This window comes from Canis lupus, chromosome 22 (assembly GCF_003254725.2).
Source record: "Canis lupus dingo isolate Sandy chromosome 22, ASM325472v2, whole genome shotgun sequence".
Lineage (NCBI taxonomy): Eukaryota > Metazoa > Chordata > Mammalia > Carnivora > Canidae > Canis > Canis lupus.
This window is the reverse complement of record NC_064264.1, coordinates 674,202-698,962: the sequence shown is the minus strand read 5'-3', so window position 1 is coordinate 698,962 and position 24,761 is coordinate 674,202. Positions and strand designations below refer to the sequence as shown.

Below are 24,761 nucleotides of genomic sequence, written 5' to 3'. Positions count from 1 at the left end.
AGGCAGAGGGAGAAGCAGGCTCCACGCAGGGAGCCCGACGCGGGACTCAATCCCACAACTCCAGGATCATGACCCGGACTGAAGGCAGGCGCTAAACCACTGAGCCGCCCAGGGATCCCCCTAATTGTGTGATTTCAACTACATAGATGATGTCAATTTCTGTCCAGGATATGAAAGAAAAACAGAGGCCAGTTTCTCAGCACCGCGTCTTACCTGGGAAGCCCAAGTGATGCTTCAGGGACAGCTGGTCTACCAGGGTCTCACGCCCCTCCCTGCCCCCACCAAGGGAGGGAGTACAAGGGAGCAGCTTCCATCCACACTCTGACACGCTTCGCTTAGTGCTTTCCTCAACTTTAAAATAATCGTGATTACTCAATAATACATCGTCGTTGTGGAAAAGCCAGAAAATACAGATTCCTGTCGTCTAGAAATGCCCAGTTTCTACACGGTGTCTGCCCTTAGAGGTTTTTTTTTTCTTTCCTGAGCATCTGTATCACTGTAGATACATATTATTCACAAAAGTAGAATCGGATAGTTTCACAGGCTGGTTTTCTAAGTAAACGTATGTGAGCTGCTTTGATACCAGTAGAGTCACTTCTGCGACAGCGCGAGCGTACGGGATCCCACTACGTTCCCGTACGTTCACTGGCGCCCTGTTGTGGGTACTGGAGGTTCCGTTTACTTCTTCACTGTTACAAACAGCACTGCCAGGAATATTTTCATACGAAGTCCCCAGGTGTATATCCTTCCTCACTCCTTTCGTACAAGCTCCTCTGAGCGGAATTGCTGAGGTACGTGTTGCTTGCCTTTGAAAGCTTCTGATGCCTACCACCGGGTCATTCTCCGTACGTCCCGCTTCTCTCTCCCGCGGGCATGGATGGGAGCACCAAGGTCTCCTAAAAATAGTGATTTTTGCGAGCAAAAACCAACACGGATGGACGTGCACACACAATAACAATGGGCCAAAGGGCTTTGAAGAGTAGATGACAGACAAGGACAAGCAACTTGGAGCCTTGTGTGTGTGTCTCATGAAAAACGTGGTATCGATTCTACTCCGACGGGGACATTGGGCGGCAGCGCCAGCAGCAGAGGCCGTCAGCCTTTCCCGCTCCCGTGGACAGTCCCTGTGTTTGGCCGTGTCCGTGCTGTTGCCATCAAATCCTGCTGAGGTGACGAGACGGGCATATGTGGGGAGTACTGTGCAAAGAGCCAGGTTGCGGCACGAAAGGTTGCAATATTCAGAATCAATTAGGAGAACCGAGGATCCCACCCGCCTGCCTGTCCTCCCCCTCGCCCACCGGACTTCTCCTTCAGACAGCACGCTGGTCACGGAAGGGAAGGAAATTTCCATCTGCTGCCACCCCCTGTGTTTCTGTGTCACCCGGCGTCCTCTGGCTTCCCTGCCAGGGCAGAGCCGTGCAGGCCGCGCCAGGAAGGCCCCGCTGCCCTCTGATGGGAGTGGCTATGAGCCGCCGTCCCCTTATGCCCCACAGGGCCAGCTGGGTCCCTCCGTGACTCATTTGTACCGGTTCACGGCTCAGGCTGAGTCTGAGCGCCAGGTCACCTGGGCCCAGACCCTGGGCGTGCCTTCTTGTGCCCCGGCGTGCTCGTGGAGCCGTGTTCTCACACCGGCTGCGGCCCGCGGCGGACGCTGTGCCCACGTCCCACGACGGCGAGTAGGGCTCTCACGTCTGCAGTCAAGCTGCCCGTGGCTCCGAGCGGCAGGTGAGGGCACGGCCGTGCTCTGGGACCGTCGTACCCGCAGCGCCCGGCCCGCGGGGGTTCACACGTGACCCTTTCCGGGAGACCTTGCAGCAGGCGTGCAGACTTCGCTGGGTGCCTTCCCGTCGCCTGCCTTCCGCCCAAAGCCCAAAGTTGGCGCCTCCTGAGCCGGAAAGGCCACCCACAGCGTGATTCACGGGGCAAGGCCCCGCTTTAAGGCGTTAGCCTTTCTGAGCTCAGAGGCCTTTGCTGCCTCCAGAGCCTCAGCCCTTGCCCTGGAGAGCCTTGCCCTTCAAGACTCTTCCCTGCTGTGATGGGAAGACATACACGGATCCAGAAACCCGGATCTCTGCCCCCACGTCCCCTGCGGCCGTGAACGGCCCAGACCCTGCAGGTGGGGTGCCACAAGGCAGTGAGAACGTCATGAACGGCGGCCCTTGGTGGTCCCCTCGGACGTTCGTCGGCTAAGTTGCTTGGAGCATCCCTCCTACTGTAGGTGTGTCTCACGTGTGCACGGCTTGCTCCCCCGGGGCGTGGGCTCTGGAAGGGCCTCGGTCTCCTGCTTCACAGTCCCTGGGCCATTAGGAGGCCGCGCTGCACAGGGAAGGGAGGAGAGCCCGGAACTGGGAACTTGGAGATGTTTGCTCTCTTTCTAGACCTGCAGTGAGTAGCCAGGTGACTCAAGTAGTCGCCAGACCTCAGCCATGACATGGAGGCTGGACGAAGCATCTCCCCCACCTTTAATTTTCCAGTCATTTCCAGGACGCTTGCTCTCTAAAGGGCTAGAAGTTTCATAATTTCTAAGGGAGTGGAAACAAGGACCAGGAACATGTTGGTGTCTTATTCAGACCGGTCAAACATTTGAATATTTTATTGAATTTTAAGCAAAAAAAAAAAAAAAAAAAGGAGTCCAGAGGCTCCATTTCCTCCACCGCTAGTTTGATCACGAGCAAAGCCCATGCTGCGTCTCATCGCTGGCTTTCCTGCAGTGGTGCTCAAGAGATATTTTATCAGCAAACGGTGATAATGGCTCGTCGTCGTTTGATTTCTCAACATTCTGCCAGAAAAGTCCTTTTGTAAAATAAATCTTAATTACTACAATTGGGAGGATTCCTCCCAGCAGCTCTGGTCGATGGTAGAGGTCTTGGGCTCGTTGCTGGACAAATCCTCGGGGTGGATTTTAGTTACCATCCTCCTCTCTTGTCTGTCTTGGTAGATGCACGTTACGTCTCAAAAACAAAATGCATCTTCTCATCCTGTTGTTTGCAAGCCCTGCGGCCCCGTCCCCAAATCTGTAGAACTTTATGAAGCCCCGGCTTGACTTCGCTGCCCGTGGAAATGACGAGATCCAGATGACGCGGTTGAGGAAGCATGGAAATTCCCGAGTAAAGGAAGGGTTCTGTGTAAAAGGTGGCATCCTCTCTGTCCGTTTGAGCCCTTCGATTGACTTTATAAAAGCCGCTATCATATTACTACATGTTGGACTTTGGTGTTCACCGGACCTGTGCCACCGTCTCATAAAGCTTCAAGATCATTAGGGTCCCAAGGACTTCGATAGCTACGCTGCTCCGTTCCGTGCTTCTGGCTGCTTTTGTACCTTCTCAGACTGATTACCTCTCCGCCTTCTGGTCCCCTTCCAGAAACTGTGCCACGCCGGGTCGGGACTCAACGCGTCTTGGTCCTGATGCTCCGGCGGCTGGCGGTTGGCCTTTGCTCCTCCTTCCTCACCGGCCGTACGTTCTCTGTTAATTTCTTCCCTAATGGTGTCCTGGTTTCAGACGAGCTCTCGAGCACGTGTCGCACATCCCGGTGCTGCCGTGGGCTCTGCGACAGATGGCAAGGATGGGAAGCAGTCAGGGAACTCGAGTTGGAGCTTTAAAAAGGCCTGAGGATCAGAAGGATGCCACGCTGGTTCCCTGTGCCAGGCGAAAATACAGGCTTTGGCTTTGGCCACCTCAGCCCGTTTTGCATTCTTCAATGACAAGAGCGCGCCACGGATTCGGGCCGAGGAGGGCATTTTTATCTCCACTGTGAGTGCAGCCTGAGTCCCTGGGCTCACAGCTCCGCACGCCAGCTTGTCACCAGCACGTTCTCTCCGCGCCCACCCTGCATGTGCTCCTGCCTCCAGCTGGGGCTGGGCGGGCAGCAGGCTTCCAGGCACGCCCCGACTTGCAGGTCCATCAGAATCACCCAGTTACTAAGAATTGAGAAACCTTGATATTTTATCTTAGGTGCTGGCAGGGGCAAAGGGAATTGCTTGCATTTTTTTCATTAATTCAAGGAAATAGCTTTAAGTATACATATATATAGAGAGAGTGGGGCTTTAGAAATGCAAATAGGGCGTTTATGGGGCCTCATGCCTGTGCAATTGGAGGATCTGAGACAAGCACCAGCCAGATTCCCTGAACACCTGCACCTACTGCAGCTGGAAGTGCCCTGGGTCTGATACTTTTAACCTCCTGGGGGCTTCGGGGCGCAGGTGCTGCAGAATATATATAAATATATATTTTTTTCTTTAAAAAGAAGGCAGGTCTGGAGAAGGAAGCCCCTCTCCGAGAGTATTTACTGCAGGCATCCCGGGAAGGCCCGCCTGCTTCCCGGGGGAGCGTGGCCCTTTTGCGGTGGCTCGCGGTACAGTGGGGTGTGTGTCGCTCACTGCAGAGCCTCTCTCCCTCATGCTTTCTGACCTAATCTTTCCACTCAGGGTCAGCCTGGGTCTGGCAGGTGCCTGTTGCGTGCCTGATGCACCCCGTCGTCACCTGGGTTTCCTTCCTGCCACTTGGTCGTGAGGCTCTGCTTGACCAGACCACAGGGCAGGGCTTTAGAAATGCAAATAGGGCGTTTATAGGGCCTCACGCCTGTGCACTTGGAGGATCTGAGCCAAGCCCAGCCAGATTCCCCGAACACCTGCACCTACGGCAGCTGGAAGTGCCCTGGGTCTGATACTTTTAACCTCCTGGGGGCTTCGGGGCGTGGGTGCTGCAGACACATGGCCCTGGGAGGCCGCACATCAGTCGGCTCAGTTGATGATGGATGGTTATGGCTGCTGCCTGGACGTCTCATGATGTGCCACGTTCAGTACAGGTCTGTCTTCACTTCGCTTATCCTCCGACTCCCCCACCGGATCCTAAGTTCTGGGAAGGCAGAGATTCTCCTGTCCCCCACTGGATCCTGCAGTGCCCTGCACGCAGTAGGTGCTCAATAAACAAAGAAATGACTGTAGCTGGATTGCAAATGGCCCATAAATTGTGGGTAAAGCAACAGAGGCAACGCCCACTGCCCGAAACCTCTAGAGAGAGGCATCTAACTTGTGGTATCCTAGGACATGGCTGGGCGTCATGTTCGGAATGAGAGATCTGGACTTCCGAGGAGACATACCTGCCACTGGGAAGCAAGTGCCTTGGGGACACGCAGCAGTTTGGCGGTTCTGGGAGGAGGGCCTGCGCGGTGGGCGCGGCAAGGCTGGCGTGAGGCTCAGAGCGCGGGCAGGGGCAGTGAGGGGTCCCGGCCAGGCGGCACTGGGCCCGCCAGGTGGGACGTGCGGCATCAGGACGTCTGGTCACAAGCAGCAGCACTTCCGTGTCCACCCACACCTCTGCCAGACTGACGCTTCGGCTGTCCATGCGGGTCGGGGGCCTCCAGGCCGTCCACGCGGGTCGGGGACCTTAGAATCTAGTCACTGCCTAAAATGCTACTCTCCTGTATTCCTTACAGCTCTTTTTTTAAAAAAGATTTTATGTACTTATTCATGAGAGACCCAGAGAGAGAGGCAGAGATCCAGGCAGAGAGAGAACCAGGCTCCCTGGGGGCAGCCCGGTGCAAGACTCGATCCCGGGACCCGGGGTCACGCCCTGGGCCGAGGGCAGCTGCTCCGCCCCTGCTGCCCCCAGACGCCCCCCTACTCTCTCTGTTGTACCGTGAGCAGCGTGAGTCCCTGGCCAGGGCTCGGTTGGGTCAGCTGGGGACACGGCTGGTGCAGCGCCGAGCTTGAGGCGTGGAGAAAGGATTCCATGAACGTTTGTTGAATGAATGAGCAAAATAAACCCATGACTTGGGCAAATCTGAGGAGTGCAGGAGGATCGGGAACATCTGTGGGGTAAGGGACTGCAAGTGGCTTCAGGGGACACGGAGTCTCTCTAACGGCTGTGTCATCCCTTCCAGGCCTGTGGAGATTTCACTTTCTGCTGTCCTAGAGCACACCCAGCCTGCCGAGCACAGGCCTCCCCTGCCCTGGGGTTGGGGGCTCCCCCTGGAGCACAGGCCTCCCCTGCCCTGGGGTTGGGGGCTCCCCCCTAGAGCACAGGCCTCCCCTGCCCTGGGGGTAGAAGGCTCCCCCCAGAGCACAGGCCTACCCTGCCCTGGGGTTGGGGGCTCCCCCCTAGAGCACAGGCCTCCCGTGCCCTGGGGGTTGGGGGCTCCCCCCGGAGCACAGGCCTCCCCTGCCCTGGGGGTTGGGGGCTACCCCCGGAGCACAGGCCTCCCCTGCCCTGGGGTTGGGGGCTCCCCCCTAGAGCACAGGCCTCCCCTGCCCTGGGGTTGGGGGCTCCCCCCGGAGCACAGGCCTCCCCTGCCCTGGGGGGCCCAGCCCTGCCCCCGCCCAGTTCCCTGGGTTTGGCTGACGGTAGTGCATGTGGGGTGGGTTTCGTGGGCGAGCTCAGGGTCAGGAGAACCCCGAGGATCCTGGTGGCGGTCCAGTGAGCGCTGAGCTTGCCTGTACCCCCCGGGACCCCCCGAAGGACATCGCGACCCTTTGCCTGTGTTGGGTTTCCTTGTCCCCCGCAGGTGAGCTGTCGCTGGAGGAGGCGCAGGACCCTTTCCTGGTGAGCATCCACATCATCGCGGACCCAGGGGAGTCGCAGGCGCTGCAGGAGGCCGTGGACAGGGTGCTGGCCTGGGTGCACCCCGACCTGCAGCTGTTCCGGGTGTCGGAGCGGAGGGCGTCCCGGCGGCGGCGCAGGGCCTGCAAGGGCGCGCGGCCGGCGCTGGCCGTGGTGCTCTTCCTGCAGGAGGAGTTCGGCGACGAGCAGATCCTGCACCTGCACCGCACGCTGCAGCGGCCGCCCTGGCGCCACCACCACACGGAGCGCGTGGCCGGCCGCCTGCAGCCCTACCTGCCCTGCAGCCAGGACTTCTTCTCGCTGGGCCCGGGGACGCCGCTGTGGGCCGTGCGGCCCGTGCACTACGGCCGGGAGATCGTGCGCTTCACCGTCTACTGCCGCCACCACAGCTACGCCGACAGCCTCCGGCTCTACGGGCTCATCCTGCGGCGCAGCCCCAGCCAGAGGAAGGCTGACTTCTGCGTCTTCCCCATCTTCTCCAACCTGGACGTGGACATCCAGTTCTCCCTGAAGAGGCTGCCCTGTGACCAGACGCCCGCGCCCGCCGACTCCGCCGTGCTGGAGTTCAGGGTCAGGGACATCGGGGAGCTCGTGCCCCTCTTGCCCAACCCCTGCAGCCCCATTAGCGAGGGGCGCTGGCAGACGGAGGACCTGGACGGGAACAAGATCCTCCTGCAGGTACACGGGCGGACAGGTGCTGGGGCGGGGACCCCGGGGTTGGGGGTCGGGCCCGGAACCCCAGCTACCCCAGGACCTGGTGCCGGGTGACCAGGGAGGCGAGAGGAGGGAAGCGTGGGGCCTGTCCGGCTCTGAGTCCCGGTGGCCGTCGGCCACCCCGGTCGTCCTCGCTTGGCCCCTGAGGCTGCGGGGCCTGGGGAGCACCTGCTGGCTCCTGTGCGGCCTCCATCTGCTGTGGGAGCCTCCACCACCACTGGTGGCTCCTGGGGATTCAGACCAGCTTCCATCCCCGGGGCCTTGTCACGTGGGATTCCTGGATCCCAGTCTCCCTGCCAACACTTGGGGAGTTGTCACTGGCGCGCCCTTCACTTCTCCGGGGACCTCAGGAAAGCCCAGCCATTGGGGAGCTGCAAAATACAGTGAGATTCCCGGGAGGAGACACCACGTCCCTCTTCCCTCTAGCGCTCCCCACCGTGCACCGCCCACCCTTCTACCCCGACGGCGTCAGCGGGGCGTTAAAAGCCAGTGATCGCTTAAAAAAGTACAGTCTGATAAGTGTTTTAAGAAGTAAGTGATGCCTTTTGGAATTCTTGGTTTCATGAAGCTTGGGAAGGGGTAAGCGAATACTTTTTAGGGGAATGGTTAACCCTTCACTCAGTTACGGGAGCTCTTTGCCCTCCCAGCCTCCCCCCGTTGCCGGACACTCTTCCAGGATCACTAATTGTACTTGAGAATTTAAAATTCAGCACAGGGGGGATTCCTGGGGGGCTCAGTGGTGGAGCATCTACCTTGGGCGCAGGGTGTGACCCCGGGGTCCCGGGTTTGAGTCCTGAGTCGGGCTCCCTGCAGGGAGCCTGCTTCTCCCTCTGCCTGTTCTCTGCCTCTCTCTCTCTATCATGAATAAATAAATAAAATCTTTAAAAAAATAAAAAATAGAAATAAAATTCAGCACGTAGACTTAAGCAAGTCCTACACCTGGCCCCACTGATAAACACTTTCTAAACTCAGGCTTTCTGGGATTAATGTGTAAATCCATTCCAGGCATATAGGACTTTGTTTTTTTCCTGGAAAATCTCTGGCTCAGGCATCTGAGTTTTCCCGTGTGGCTACCTGGAAGGAGAAAGTTGACAGTGAGTTAGGGGCCGTCACCTCGAAAGGTGCTGATTGCAGTTGCTTCAGAGCCTTTCTTGCTTTTGACACCAGGCGTCAGAACCGTAATCCTCAGGTCACAAAATGAAGCGAGCATTTGGCACGTGCCCGGAAAACTTTTGTTAAAGCTGCAGCCAGGCCGCCTAGCTGTGGTCAGAAAGGTCACCCCTGAGACGGTCCCTGTTTCTAGGACACAGGTAACGCTGAGATCTTCCTTTGAACTACACAGATAAGAAAGTGAAGGAAATCGCCTTATTATTCAGTGAGCCGAAGGCGAGCTCGCACTTGCTCTATAGTCTCTTCCGAGTCGTGAGAACAAAATTCTTCCATGGTCGCAGACTGCCAAAGCCCTATGCAAGATATAATGCAGTTGAATAGGTAAAAGTAAACGGAAGGACTTTTTTTTTTTTTTCTCTATACTAAAAGATCTAAATGGATGCGATTGTTTTGAAGGGACCTCTTCCTTTTTTTTGGCTGTAATTAGAACACTTTTTCTCTCAAGGCCTGTAATAACCTAAGTGAAAGAACAGAGTATAAAAGACTCCTAACAAAACAAAACAAAACAAAAAAAAGACTCCTAACTCTGGGAAACGAACTCGGGGTGGTGGAAGGGGAGGTGGGCAGGGGGTGGGGGTGACTGGGTGACGGGCACTGAGGGGGCACTTGACGGGATGAGCACTGGGTGTTATGCTATATGTTGGCAAATTGAACACCAATAAAAAATAAATTGATAAAAATTTTTAAAAATTAAAAAAAAAAACAAAAAATAAAATTAAAAAATAAAAGCTTGGCCGGGACCGTGCTCAAAGGAACCGTTGAAAGAGTATTTCGAAGAAGATTCACACGTGTAAATGGTTATAAAACCTGTACAGGTGCAGGCTTTTGAAGTTAGAGCATCAAAGTGTGAAAACAGTAAGAAAAACAGATTTGGGGGATCCCTGGGTGGCTCAGCGGTTAAGCACCTGCCTTCGGCCCAGGGCATGATTCTGGAGTCCTGGGATGGAGTCCTGCGTCGGGCTCCCTGCATGGAGCCTGCTTCTCCCTCTGCCTGTGTCTCTTCCTCTCCCTCTCTGTGTCTCTCATGAATAAATAAATAAAATCTTTAAAAGAAAAACAGATTTGTATCTTGGTCCCAGGAACGCGGGGCTCCGTCCCACACAGTGATATGTCGCGGGGGTCAATCAATGTGAACGGAGACGGCCAGTAGCCCCGTCACGATGCTGGACCGTGGGCATCCGCACGGGTCACCAGGTCGGAGCCACTGCGGACGGCAGCCCCTCGCTCTCGCGGGAAATACGCTGGAAAAAAAAAGCCTGTTTGCTTAAAAGCAAAAGTGTATGTCTCTGTCTTCAGCAAAATGAAGACATCTGAGTCACGGAGAGGGATCCGGTTGAGAGAACGCCCTCTCTCCACATCACCCTTAGCATATATGTTTCCCAAACTGTATTTTCAATTATGATTTTTAACGTAAGTTGCTTTTGCTCGGCTGGGTGGTGTTATATGCTGGAGCAGATCTCGGTTGGGTAGTTCTTAGGGGCTTTCTTCAACTATAACTGCATTTTATTTCCTCATCCTGCCCCATTAACTATTCCAGACACCTCCCCACCCTGATTAAATTACTCTGGAGAACAAAAGATGAACGTTCCCCCCCCGCCCCCCGCCCGACTAGGGGAGCTACCCAGCTTTTTATTTTTATTTATTTATTTATTTTTAAGATTTTATTTATTTATTCATGAGAGACACACAGAGACAGGCAGAGACCCAGGCAGAGGGAGAAGCAGGCTCCACACAGGGTGCCCGACGCGGGACTCGATCCCAGGACACGCCCTGGGCTGAAGGCGGCACCAAACCGCTGAGCCACCCGGGCTGCCCTACCCAGCTTTTTATAAGAATTTGGAATGTTTTTGACTAAGATCCGATAGGATGGAAAGAAAGACGTCCTCCTCCTGAAGCTCATCTCTCCCTCTTTCTTGGCACTTCCTGATCTGGGGGGAAAAAGGGAGGGAAGGGGAGGCAGGGGGGCTGCAAGTGTCGGAAGTTCCCCAAGATCCCTCTGAAAAACATGTTCCTGGAAAATGTCATCGATGCTCGATGAGGGGCAAGCGCAGCTTTCCGGAGTCATGGTCCATGTTCCCTGAATCCTTCCGTGTCCCCTAGAGCTGAACTAATCTTGTGCCTCAGCTACCACAGGTTTCCCTTTACTCTTCCCTGAAGGATAGTATCAATAATAGATGGAAAAGTGCGTACATCATAAATACACAGCTCAACGAATTCTTACACACTAAATGTGTGTGTAAGCAGCTCCCAGATGAAGAAACAGGGCAGAGAAACAGAAGACAGGGCCTCTCCCCAGCTCCCGTGGCGTCCTGCCCTTAAAGGAACATATTCGTTACTCGATTTTGCACAAAAGGGGGAAGACGTACCCCATCAAGGAAATTGGGAATGTGGGCATGTTATCTCTTCTTTTTTGTACTTATTAGATGTCACATTTTTAAAAGATTTCAGGGACGCCTGGGTGGCTCAGCGGTGGGGCATGTGCCTTTGGCTCATGGTGTGACCCCGGGATCCGGGATCGAATCCCACGTTGGGCTCCTTGCAGGGAGCCTGCTTCTCCCTCTGCCTGTGTCTCTGCCTCTCTCTCTCTCTCTGTGACTATCATAAATAAATAAAAATTAAAAAAAAAATAAAAAAAGAAGACCAATAAAAATAATTAGACAGCAAAGGGATTTGAAGCAGATGGAATCTATTGATAGGAAAGTCGGATGAACCACAAAGACCACATCCAGAATGCAGGCATTTCCCTTGCAGCGCTTACAGCTAATTGGTAGCCAGGAGCCACGTGCGTCCATTTACATTTAAATCTTGAATTCATTAAAATGCAAAAAAATCCAGTTTCTCTGTCTCGCTAAACGCATTTCAAGGACTCAGGAGCCACACGTGCCCAGCGGCCACCATACCCGATAGCTCAGGTCCAGAAAATTCCCATCGTCGCAGAGAGTTCTGCTGGACACTATTCTTCCGCAAGAAGTCCCCCGGGGTTTGACCCGAAGTTCTCCAGCAGCAGAAACAAAGTGTGAGGTCATCAGTGATGGGATCCAGCGTCCGCGAGGTAGAAATAAGCCGTGTTTAGGATGCACAAGAGCTCCTAAGTGCAGCAGGGCCTCAGCAAGCGCCTGCCCACGTGGTGCTGCAGAGGGGCCCCGGGCGCCTCAAGCATAGTGCGGGAAAGAGCCACCGCATGGAGCAAGGGTGGGCAACAAAGTGGTCCCGCCTCCACCGGGGACGCGGGGACTCGGCTACTCCTGGGGGGAGTACATCGTCAGAGAGCCTCCCCCAATTTGTGTCTCTTAGGCCTTTGGGACATAGTAGCAGTGAGCTTGGCTCTGAATCCCCAGCCAACCGCCCGCCCCTGGCACACCTGTGCCGTATAGCTGCTCAGGTGCCCAGTCCTAGGCCCCGGCGCCCCCACCCCCTGCGCAGCATGGAGGTCTCCTTGGGGAGCTCCCGGGAATGGCCAGAGCATGCGCCTCAGGGGAAGGCCACCCGCCTCCTTTGGGGGAGGCCTGGCATGGGAGCCGCGGGCGGGCCGGAGCTCTCCTGAGGGCACGACTCGGAGCCCCCCACCCCGACACGCACAGAGGCACAGCCGAAGGCTGTTGGGTTCCACAGAGGGAATGTGACGGCTGCATTAGGCCACGGGATGTTTGCCAGCGGGTTGCCCTCCGCCGTCCCCCGCGGCGTCCCAGGGCTTGGAAGCCTCTGTCCGTGGAGGGTGCTCACCGGCGGTTCTCGGTCCGCATGGGGCCAACGAGGAGACGCGTCCAGAACAAGAGGATCTGCGTAAGGTTTAAAAGGCCAGACGTCTGGCACGGAATCGTGAAGCGTCGCCGGGCTCGAGCCGGGACGTCCTTCCCCGGAGAGCTCTTAGGTGTCACCCACACGTGGCACTGCCCAAGTGCGGCCCCGCGGTATTTGCGGCCCCGGCCTACTGCACTTGGCAGGACGCTGTCAAGGTCCTGCGTGCCGTGGGCCGCGCTGGGTCCCCACCTTGCCGAGCCTGACTGTCCACCGGGAACGGCCGCATCAGACCCCCATGGGTGCTCACGGGCTCTGGGCTTGCGGCCGTCCTGGGCTCCTGCGAGGAACGCTGCCGTGCACGGGAGGGGGGGGGGGCACGGGGGGTGCACGATCTGTTCACCCTCCTCTTTTCTCTTCTTTCGGGCGTCTACACAGACGTGCAGCTAGCGACCCGGGTGCACTTGTGTTCGACTGCCCGAGGGGAGGGACCCTGACTTTCCGTAGGCGCCAGTCCACGCTCCCGCCGGCCGGGCTCGGGGTGAGACCTGTTTTCCACGGAAGCGGAGAGCGCGTGTTCTTCGTGAGGCCGCACCCCTCCATCTGCTCCCGGAGGCCGGAGCCTGGGGTAAGGCTGGCCTTCCTGAGGTTCGCCCTGCATCCTCGGGCTCATGTGGGTGCGTGTTTACGGGCATCACACCTGTGTCTCTCAAGATTAAGACTCTCCAGGGGCGGCTCGGGGCCCTTGCAGCCCCCTGGGGACCCTCACCCGGGCCTCAGGCTTCGACATCAGCTGCGCTACGACCTGCCTCGCTGGCTTCGTCCCCCTCTTCCCCCCCCCCCACCCCTGTCTTGCTCCCTGTGCCTCCCTCACAGGCCTGCTTTGGGTTCCTCAGATGTAGCAGGCTCGCTCCTCCCTCAGGACCTTTGCACCTACTGTTCTGTCCGTGTGGAATGACCTCCGCCAAGACCTTCCCACGTCAGGTTCCTTCTCGTCGTTCAGGCTCCCGAGACGCCTTCCCTGGCTGCCCTGGTTGAGGTGGCGCCCTTTCCTTGACCGCCGCACTCTATTACATCCTCTCCTTTTCTTCCCTTGCTCCTATCTAGTTATTTTGTTTCTTGTTATTTTGTTTCTCTGTTTTCTTGGTTGTTACGTGTCTCTACTACTAGATCGTCAAATGGATGAATTTCTGAATGAATTTGAGGTTGGGGAAGAGGGCCTAGAGCCCTGAACCTCAGATGGGTCCCTGGCCACCCTCTAGCCTGACATCTGGGTTGTGACCCCCATTGAAGGGACCCCCCTCTGTGCTCACACCGCCCTCCCCGCTCCTTCGGCATCTCACAGTCCAGTGGAGGCAGCATCACGCGAACCAAGAGGCCCAGGTGCGGGCCCAGGTGCAGGCCCAGGTGCGGGGATCTAACATGCACAGGCCAGGGCAGGCACAGGTTTTGCAGTCAAAGGTCCTGGGGTTGGCCCCTGACTCCTGCTTCCTAGCAGAGGGCTGCCGGGCGTGGGGCATTATGTTGCTGAAACTCGGTTTTCTAGTCGGAAACTCAGGGTAACGATCCTCCCCTCACAGAGTTCCTCGGACACATGGACGGATGCCTTGGAGGTGCCACTCGTCAGCATCCGCGGCCACTGGACGGAGCAGACGGGTGTGGGTGGGGGTCACGGTCGCCAGGGGCTGCCGGGAGGAGCCGATGCCTGAGCTGGGTGTGGGTGCCCGGGGGAGCCCCAGGGCTCCGAGTCGCCGTCCTGACGGCAGGGGCGCATCTGGGGACCAACCGCTTCAAGAAAAGGCCAGCACCCATCGTGAGCCAAGGGCAAGAGTGCCGCGGACAATGCAAGCCGTCTCTCCTGGGGCGCTGTGGCTCCACCCCGCGCGCCCCTGCCGCCCGCGCCGGCTCAGCCACCACCTTTCCGCGGGGCTCTCACCAGCCTCGCTGACACCTGCAGGGGCCCCAGTGCCTCTCCTCCCGTGCCCACCCTGACCTGCACCCCCTACCTCGCTGGCACCTGCGGGGGCCCCGGTGCCTCTCTCCTGTGCCCGCCCCGCCCTGTGCCCCCTCCACCGCCTCTGCGCCTGCTTCTAGCTGCAGGACCCCCGGCGGCTCGGGTGGGTGGGCTTTCTGCCTGGGGAGGAGCTTATGCAGCGGCGAGTTTAGCCAAGAAGGCATCGTGATGTGACAGGGATGCTAATGGTTTGCTGAGCAGGTGCCACTGTGTGCTCACGGCTCTCCAGCACCGTCCTCACCCTCTTGGCGTTGCCACCAGTGGGGGCCACTGGCGCCTGAGCTGGGGGACTGAGAAGTGCCACCGTCGGCTGTGACCCGTGGGTGGGCGGGCAGGCGGGGTGCTGGCCCCGGCCAGGGCGGCAGACTCGGAGCTGGTGGGTTGTGCTGCTCCCCGTCCTCCCCCCGCGGGTGCTTCTCAGACTTGGGCGGGCAGGGAGCTCGCAGGCTCCCTGGTCCAGGAGCTCCCGGGGGTGGTGCACGTCCCCCCTGCACCCTCACCGCGCGGCCTCCGTGAAGGCAGGATGACCCAGCTGCTCCATGTTGGCTCCGCGGCCTGGGCTGCATCCGCCTGGCACAGCGTCCGCATCGCACTTCCCGCAGGCCTGGGGGGGCGCATGGGGAGCTCAGGCTGCAAGCTGGTGGACTGTCTCCCGATGTTCCCGTGCGCCCCACCTCATCAGCCTGTACAACTGCACATGAGGGTACGTGTCAGTCCTGTATCCATTTTTTTTTTAAGGGGGAAACAAAGAGTCAAGTCACAAGAAGTGTCTGGAAGGCGAGCAGAGCTTCCTAAGACTCGTTTGGTTTTCATCAGAATGGAATCGCCATTGTACCTTTTTCCTCTTTAAAAAAAAAAAAGAGAATCTCTTACCCCCCACCCCCATCACAGTGACCCAAAACCCACTGGAGCCCGTCTGTTTATTATTGAAGATATTTCCTTTATGTTATTTTACTTTATTGAAGTGTGGCCGACGGAGGACGTTAGTTCCAGGTGTGCAGCGCAGTGACTCCACCTCTGCCCGCCCGGGACGTGACCCCACGATGAGCCCAGCTGCCGTCTCCCAGTGTCATTAGCTGCTTGCCCTGCGCATGGCCGCGGCTTTTGTATTTTATCATCAGAAGTTCCAGCCCTTCCCTCCTTCGTCTGGCGGCCGCCGGGTGCTTTTGCGCAGCGACGAGCCCATCTCTGTTTGGGTTGGTCGGTTGGTTTTTGTCCTTTAGATCCCACACCCATGTGAAATCGTCCGTCCCGTGTCTGTCTTTGACGTATTTGCTGTAACACCCTTGGGGCCCGGCCGTGCCGCTGCAGGTGGCAAGACCGCACTCTGCCTCCGTGGCCGAGCAGTCCCCCTGTGTGTGTGCGTGGGCGTGCGGGCGTGTGCACAGCGCCCGTGTCCCTTCGTCTGCCCGGGCACACTCGGGCCGCCGCCGTTTCTTAAGAACTGTCGCGACGACCACGGGGATGAGCGTATCCTTTGCAGTCAGGGAGCCCCCGGCAGTGGTGCCGCCAGGTATGTGGTGGCTCCACCTTTAGGTATTCGGGGAGCCCCCGGACTGTCTCCCGCGGCCAGCACCCCGGGGCCTCCTTTCCTTCCCGTCCTCCCTTCTTCTTTTTATTTTTTATTTTTTATTTTTTATTTCTTCCCTTCTTGAAGACGGCCACCGTGACAGGTGTGAGGCGGCACCTCGTGGTCGTTCGGATTCACATTTCCCTGACCGGGAGTCACGCTGAGCATCCTGCGTGTTGAGCATCCTTTCGTGGGCCCCTTGGCCGGCTGGATGCCTCCCCAGGAGAGATGTGTATTTGGGTCATTTGCCCGTTTTTGTTTTTTATTTTTTTTAATCGCATTGTTTGCTGTCTGGGTCATTGTCGTTGCCGAGCTGTCCAAGTTACTTGTATATTCTGAGCGTTAATCCCGTGTCAGACGTATGACTTGGAAGAGCATCTCCCACCTAGGAGGCTGCCTTTTTTGCTTTGTGCATGGTTTTCCTCCACTGTGCAAAACCTAAAGCTGTTTCTGTCCTGTTCCCAGCCCTAAGCCTGGTGTCCGCTGCACAGCGCTACTCCGTAGACGGAGCTTGTCCCCCCCCACCCACCCCGGCGTCTGGTGTTCTCATGGGAGGCGCACAGGATGGGCCGAGGCATCCACCGTGGAAGCAGGAGGCCGCTGGGCCCGTTGGCCACCCCACGAGGCTCGTGGCTCCCGGTGCGGACTCCGAGGAGCCCAGCCATACTCTGGCGGCCGCAGCACCTGCCCAGACTACCCAGACCCGTTGAAAGTCCCCCAGAAAACCGTTCCCCCAAGCATCGTCTGGGTTTAGCATTCCTGCAGGATGTGTAAGTGACATCATAGCTCTTTCAGGCCTGGAAGGAAAAGTGAATTTTTTTTTTAGGAAAAAAAAAAAGAAGTGAGCTGTGATTACGGGCCTTGGCAAGACTTGGAATCAGATCTCTGAGACAGAGGAAGGAAAATGAGGAATTTTAAGCATTTTTTTTTTTTTTTTTTTTTTTTTTTTTGCTCTTAATCTTAGAGCTGCTTTCCCCTTGGCCTCCCTGTAGTCTGGTCCGTCCTGGGGTTGGTGGTGGGTCTGGGAGCAAGTGCTGCTGTTCCTGCGTGTGCCGGACGCCTCCCTGCAGGCAGCGCTGGTCCCCTACGGGTCAACCACATCGTGTCTGCGAGGCAGGGCAGGAAGTGGACGGCCCGGCCCTTCCCGGAGCCGCGGGCTTGAGCAAAAGCTCGGAAGGTGTCCTCCCGGCTCCGTGTGGTACTAGACAGGGACAGGGTGGCCAGGGGACCTGCTGGTCCAGGCTGCGCCCCGGGGTGCGACGTGCGCAAGCTCGAGGCAGCTCGAGGTGTGCTAGGCGGGCGTGCTGGGTGATTCCTTAATGTTTTCATAGTTTCTAATCTTTATTAGAAAGTAATAAAACTGGGCAGCCTGGTGGCTCAGTGGCTTCAGTCCTGGGCATGATCCTGGAGACCCGGGATCGAGTCCCATGTCGGGCTCCCTGCATGGAGCCTGCTTCTCCCTCTGCCTGTGTCTCTGCCTCTCTCTCTCTCTCTGTGGGTCTCTCGTGAATAAATAAACACAATTTAAAAAAAAGAGAAAGTAATAAAACCAAAGTACCCAGATTTTATTTTGGAAATAAGAATCTAAATAAAATCTAGATTTTAGTTAACATATGGTGCAATAATTGGTTCAGTGATGCATCCCCTACGTACAACAGCCGGGGCTCGGCACCGGTGCCCTCCTTCACCCTATCCCCCATCCCCTCCCTCCTTTACCCCATCCCCTCCCTCCTTCACCCCATCCCCCACCCCCTCCCTCCTTTACCCCATTCCCCCACCCCTCCCTCCTTCACCCCCATCCCCACCCCCTCCCTCCTTCACCCCATCCCCCACCCCTCCCCCTTCACACCCATCCCCATTCCCCCTCCCCCTTCACCCCTATCCCTCACCCCCTCCTTCCTTCACCCTTATCCCCCACCCCCCTCTGTCCGTCAACCCTCAGTTGGTTGTCTGTCATTAAGACTCTCTTATGGCCTGTTTCCCTCTCTTCTTCTCTTCTTCCCCTTCCCATATGTTCATCTGTTTTCTTTCTTAAATTCCACACATGAGTGAGATCATATGGTATTTGTCTCCGACTGGCTTATCTCACGTAGCATGATACACACACTTGGCTCGATCCACATCGTTGCACGTGGTGAGATTTCATTCTTTTTGATGGCTGGGTAATATTTTCTTATATGAAGACCACACCTTTATCCATCCCTCGCTGGATGGACGTGGGGCTCTCCCCATAGTTTGCCTGTTGTGGGTAATGCTGCTATAAACAGCAGGGTGCAGGTGCCCCTTCGAATCAGTATTTTTGTGTCTTTTGGGTAAATACCCAGAGGAGCAATTGCTGGGTCGTAGGGTAGCTCTAGTTTGAACTCTTTGAAGACCCTCCACACTGTTCTGCTCGCATTCCCGCCAGCAGTGCAGGAGGGCTCCCCTTTCTCTGCGTCCTCGCCAACACCTGTTGTTGCTCATGTCATTAATTTTAACCATTCTCACGGGCGTGAGGTGATATTTCACTGTGGCTTCTATTGGTATTTTCCCCATAATCAGCAATGTTGAGCATCTTTCATGTGTCTTTTAGCCATCTGGATGTCTTCTTTGGAAAAAATGCGTACTCATACCTTTTGTCCACTTCTTAACTGGATTATTTGGTTTTGGGGGGGGCATTGAGTTCATAAAATCTTTAATAGATTTTGGATATGGGAATGACAGATTGTTCTTAATGACCCTATTACTACTACCACAACAGAGCATTTTAATACAGTTTCTTTTCAGTTTTTGGTTTTTGGTTTTTGGTTTGTTCTTTGGTCATGTAAGTGGTATATGTAAGTTTTCTTTAAAAACATGTTCTGAGGGTGCCTGGGTGGCTCAGTTGGCTGAGCGTCTGCCTTTGGCTCAGGTCAGGATCCCAGGGTCCTGGGAGTCTGTTTCTCCCTCTCCCTCTGCCCCTTACCCCACTTGGACACTTTCTCTCTCACTCTACTCTCTCTCAAATAAAATAAAATAAATAAATAAATAAATAAATAAATAAAATATATATAAATATTTTAAATATACATACATATATATTCTGTTTACTTTTTTTTCTTACCTGTCCCAAAAGAGCTTTTGCTAAAAAGCTTTAGACCTTTTGATTAGTTCTCTCTTTCTCACCTCCAACCTTTTATCCTACGAAATGGAAATCCAAAACATTACTTGGAATTTCAGGACCTTTTTGCATGATTCTTGGGCCTCATGGCAAGAGCGTGGGTTCCCCGGACCCTCTGGAACTGTATGCTCAGGGAACTTCTGGCACCTTCTTTGTTCACCCCTATAGCGTTGTCACCCAGAAAGTTTGAGTGTTACTTCCTTGCCAGGGTGGTCTAGGGGGGACACCTGTAAGGATCTGGTTAACAGGTACCAGAGTGGCCGTCATGGTGCCCACCCCAGCAGGCTCTCCGTACTTGACTTCTTTTAATTTTTTTTAAAGATTCTATTTATTTATTCATTCGAGACACACACAGAGAGAGGCAGAGACCCAGGCAGAGGGAGAAGTAAGCTCCATGGAGGGAGCCCGATGTGGGACTTGATCCTGGGACCCCGGGGTCACGCCCTGGGCCAGGGGCAGGTGCTCAACCACTGAGCCACCCAGACATCCCACTCGACTGCTCTTAAAACAGCACTGCATGGCCAGCAGCACCAAAGGTCAGGCTCACCCACCCAGCCACCCGCGGGAGGGCAGAGAGTGCCCCAGGCCCTGCAGCCCCTGCCTGTCCCATCGAGTGACCTCCCCCCCTGCTGTGTGGGCTGGGCTGTGCACCCGAAGGAGGCATGGAGGAGGAGAGGGTTCGGGCCCTGGGGGGGAGCAGAGCCTGGACCGCCTACTGCACTGGTCCTCGGGCTGTGTGCACACCTGCAAAGGGCTGTGGCCTGTGCGCCCCAGTGCCCCCCCCACCGGGCCTCCTGGGTGCTCTGGGTGGGTAGGCCGCTCCCTGGGTGCCCCAGAGTGGGGCGGGGGGCTGCGTGGGGCGCCGTGCACCCCGGCTGAGCAGTCGTGGTAACACATGCGTGATGCAGCCACAGCTCCACGAGGCCTCACAGTAAGGCTTCTGCTCGGCTGAGTGGCCTCGTCCAAGTGGGCAGCAGACCCAGGGACTCTTAGGAGAGGACCTGCGTGGGTCAGAGGCGCTCCGCTGGGCGCAGATCCCTCCGGGCCCTTTGGGAAGCAGGCGAGGCCGCACGGTCCCTCCTTTCATGTCTGCTTGTTCACAATGTCGTGTAACGCTGTTTGGTTTTATTCTATATTCTTCAATCCCGCTTGATGTCTGTATTTGGCATTTATAGATTACCTACCGCCTTACTTCTAGAAATAGTCTAAGTAAATATATAAATCACAGAATAGTTGTCCTAAGAGATGAGAAAGTGTATAGACGGGCAAGGACAGACCAAAGGGAGCTGAGGATTATATGTTGAGCTTCCTGGAAGCCAAAGCAAAAAGAGAAGCACAACGTTCATGATTAGATTAAAAAGACAATCCAGACCCCAAAACACAGATGTTTCCGGGCGCTGAATCTCAGTAGGTTCCTTTTATAAGACTCGCTCCAGGTGACAGTGGGCGGTCCTCAACTATAACTTTTGGAAGGTGCGGGAATGTTCTTTGTGTGGCCACAGATGAAGTCGAGGGAGACTGGTTACTCTAATAGCCAGAACCATTCACGTCCGCTCAGGAACCATACTCTGATGCCTGTGACTGTTCTCTGCCGAAGGCCTAGGAGGAGGAAATCAATTAGAAATGGCACAAACCAATCCTTAAAATGGCAGGATGGGAGCCACCGCTCGGGGGACCCACCGGGCACCTTCTGTCCCTGCCGGGTGTCCTCGCTCCTCGTCTCCTAGGGCTGCTCCAGAGCCAAGGCAACTCCTGCTGCTGATCCCTCCTTGGGACTCGGTCTTCACCCCTTCCCAGCACCCCAGCTCCCGATTATCAGTCCCCGGTGTGGCTGGGCTTGGTGGCTGTGCTCTGAGATGTCTTCCGCTGCAGCCGAATAGAGCTCCAGAATCACATATACCGTGGCGTCTTCCATAGCAACAGCTTCCACTTCTTAACATGTATCTGCATCTCTCTGAACATTTTTTTAAAATTTATTTAATTTAGGCTTTAGCCCCCCAATAGCTGAGAATCCTTTCTCTTACCATTTTGCATATTACAAAAATGACGATCCCAAGTTTGGCCTTTGAGCCAGGGTGTGCATTTATATCCCATGTCTTCCAAATGCTTAGCTCTGTGACCCTGGGCAAGTTAATGTTCCCTCTCTGTGCCTCAGTTTCCATATCTGTCAAAGGAGGGTAATAAAAATAAGCACCTGGTAGGACCGCTCTATCAGGCAGGGGTCCCTCGGGCTTATGAGTGGTCTGGCATAAGGTCTGTATATCGTCATGGGAGCTGGTGGAGAAGGCTATGTGGGGCCTGAGATCTCCCCAGATCTGATCGACGGGTAGGAGGGGAAACTGAAAAAAAAAAAAAAAAAAAAAAAGGAGGGGAAACTGGTTGGAAGTCGAGGAGATCAGGGCAATGTTGTGATGGACCTGCGAGGCACCTGACCAGGCCCAGCGAAGCTGACATGATGGAGGTCCAGAGGAGGCTGGAGGCTGCAGGCCCAGGAGCCACCCGTGCCCACCAGGTGAGCCCGTGGGTCAGCTCCGCGTGTGCAAGCGGCCCGAGCGCCCAGCACCCTGCTCCAACCCGTAGATTGTGAGAAGTGGCTGCCCCTACCTTTCCACTTCACATCCCAGGCACATTTCTCTTGTGACCAACAGAATCGCACAGAGAAGGGAATTCCAGGAGACGTAGTTCAGTAGCTGCTAGGTTGACACAATGCAAAGCCCTGGAGGTGGGTTATGGGGTGAAGTCCATAAAATAGAGGGAAAGGATTGATTTCTAAATTTTGTCTAGTTTTATTGAGGTGTAACTGACATAGAGCACCGTATAACTTTAAGACGTGCAGCACAATTGGTAGACCCACACGTATCGTGAAAAGTTTCGCGACCACCAGCCATTTCATATAGTTACCAAAAAAAAAAATAAAGTTTTTTCCTTGTGATGAGAATTCTTTGGATTTACACCTAACAACTTTGAAACATACCATGCAGCAATGTTAACTGTGGTCACCATGTACTTTACATCCCTGGTACTTATTTCTCTTAATAACTGCAACTCTGTACTTTTGGACCAGTTTCACCGAATTCCAACACCTCCCACCCAACCTCTGGTAACCACAAATCTGATCTTTTTTTTCCTATGAGCCGGCTTTTTCATAGATTCCACATATAGGTGGGATCATGTGGTATTTGCCTTCCTCTGTATGATACACTTCACATGACATGATGCCCTCAAGATGTATCAGCGTCGTCACAAATGGCAGGATTTCCTTCTTTTTAATGGCTCAGTAATATCCCATCATATAGACATACCACAGTAGTTTACTCAGACATTGGTGGACACTTAGGTTGTTTCCACGTAATTGTAAATAATACTACTATTATGTATAATAATACATAATAATACTAAGCTATGAACGTGCAGGTTCACATATTTCTCCGACATAGTGATTTTTTTTTTTTCCTTTGGACATAACACCCAGAAGTGGAATTGCTGGATCATATGGTAATTCTATTTTTAATTATTTGAGCAGCCACCATCCTGTTTTCCGCATAGGCTGCACCAATTCACACCCCCACCCACAGCGCATCAGGGTTTCCTTTTCTCTGCATCCTGGCCGGCGTTCGTTACCTCTTGCCTTTTTGATGATGGGCATTCTTACAGGTGTGAGGCCGTATCTTATTGTGGTTTTGATTTGCATTTCCCCATTGATTAGTGATGTTGAGCACCTGTTAGCTATTTGTGTACCTCCTTGGAAACATGACTATTCAGATCCTTTGCCCATTTTTAAAGAGATTTTACTTATTTATTTGTTAGAGAGAGCATGAGTAGAGGGAGGAAGGAGGAGCAGAGGGAGACGGAGAAGCAGGCCCCTTGCTGAGTGCAGAGCCCCACATGGGGCTTTTTCCACGACCCTGAGATCATGACCTGAACTGAAACCAAGAGTCAATGAATGCTTAACTGTCTGAGCCACCCAAGTGCCTCGTTTTTCCATTTTTAAATTGCATTATTTGATTTTTCTGCTATTGAATAATGGGTTCTTTTTACATCTATGTGATATTTCATATAATTATGTATTTTATATTTTATATTAAAACAGTATACATGATATATATAAGTAATCAGATATATGATTTTACTTTTTTTCCCCCATTCCATAGGGGTTCATTTCCTTTTGTTGATTTTTTTTTTTTCTGTAAAGAAGCTTTTTAGTTTGATATCATCCCCCTTGTTTGTTTTTTATTTTGTTGCTTGTTCTTTAGGGATCATATCCAAAAGCTCATTGCCAAAACCCATGTCAAGGAGTTTTTTTCCCCATGTTTTCATTTAGGAATTTCATGGTTTCTAATTTTACATTTAAGTCTTTGATTCATTTTGAGTTAGTTTTGTGAGTGGTAAGAGTCTCCTTTCTTTCTTTTACGTGTGAATATCCAATTTCTCAAGTAGCATTAATTAAAAAACTGCCTTTTCTCCATTCGGTATTCTTGGCCCCGTTGTCAAATATTAGTTGACCATATATGCGTTTATTTCTCATCTGTCAGGTGGGTTCTTTTGGTCTGTGCATTTGGTTTTATGCCAGTCCCACACTGTTTTGATTATTATAGCTTTATAAATTAGCTTCAGATCTAGAAGTGTGATGCCTGTAGCTTCGTTCCTCCTTTTCAAGATTGCTTTGAATATTTGGGGTCTTTTGGAGTTCCATGTAAACTTTAGGTTTTTCTACTTCTGTAATAAATGGCATCAAAACCTTGATTAGGATTACATTGACTCTACACAAGGCTTTGGGTGGTGTAGACATTTTAATATTAGTTCTTCTCATCCGTACACATTGAACCCCTATTTGTGTCTTCATCAGCTTATTTCATCATTATCTTGTAGTTTTCAGTGTAGAGAATGTTAATGTCTTTGGTTAAATCTATCCCTAATTTATTGGCTTTGATGCTGTCGTAAAATGGCATCATTTTCTTCATTTCTTTTTCAAATAATTTCCTGTTACAGAAATGCTACTGATTTTTGAATAGTTAATTTTGTATCCTGCAACTTCCTTGAATGCATTGATTAGATTGAACAGGTTTTTGGTGGTGTTTTCAGGATTCTCTACATATAAAACCATGTCATCTGAGGTAGAGACCATTTTACTTCTTCCTTTCCATTGTGATGCCTTTTATCTTTTTAAAAATTTTTTTAATTTTTAAATTTATTTAAAATTATTTTTTTTGCCTCATTATTCTGGCTCAGACTTCCAGTGGATGTTGAATGGGAGTAATAAGAGTGGACACCATGGTCTTGTTCCTGATGTTAGAAAAATTTTTTTCATTTTCACCATTAAGTGTGATGTTCACTGTGTGCTTGTCAAATAAGGCCTTTATTACATTGACGTAGTTAGCTCTGTACCTAATTTGTTAGACTTTTTATCATGAAAGAATGATTCTTTTGTACCTATTGAGAGGATCATATGATTTTTCATTCATTCTATGATGTATCACATTTATTGATTCACATATGTTGAAATATCCTGCATCCCAAAGATAAATCTCACTTGATCACAGTGAATGTTCCTTTTAATATGGCACTAAATTTGATTTGCTATTTTATTGAGAATTTTTACATCTCTGTTCATCACGGGTAGGTCTGTAGTTTTCCTGTAGTGTGCTTTCCTGGCTTCGTATCACTGGCTTTGTAAAATGAGTTTGGGAGTGTTTCTTTCTCTTCGGTGTTTTGAAAGCATTAAGGATTGGCGTTAATTCTTCTGGAAATGTTTGGTAAAACTCACCTGTGAAGCCATATGGTCTTGGCGTTTTCTTTGTTGGGGGATTTTTGATTCCTGATTCAGTATCCGTACTAGGAATTGGTCTTTTTAGATTT

The 24,761-nt window shown here is 53.4% G+C and overlaps 1 protein-coding gene across 2 annotated transcripts in view; it reads left to right on the top strand.

Annotated features, from left to right (window-relative positions):
* Positions 1-24,761, top strand: part of FAM124A (family with sequence similarity 124 member A) — an 84,879-nt gene that overhangs the window by 14,664 nt on the left and 45,454 nt on the right. Inside the window, exons 3-4 of one of the 2 annotated variants that reach the window (XM_025478394.3) lie at positions 6,505-7,238; positions 7,701-8,973. In XM_025478394.3, the coding sequence (XP_025334179.1) occupies positions 6,505-7,238; positions 7,701-7,757 (791 nt within the window). In that variant the 3' untranslated portion in view covers positions 7,758-8,973. Of the gene's footprint in view, positions 1-6,504; positions 7,239-7,700; positions 8,974-24,761 lie in introns of those variants that run through there. The other variant, XM_025478393.3, reaches the window with a different exon arrangement.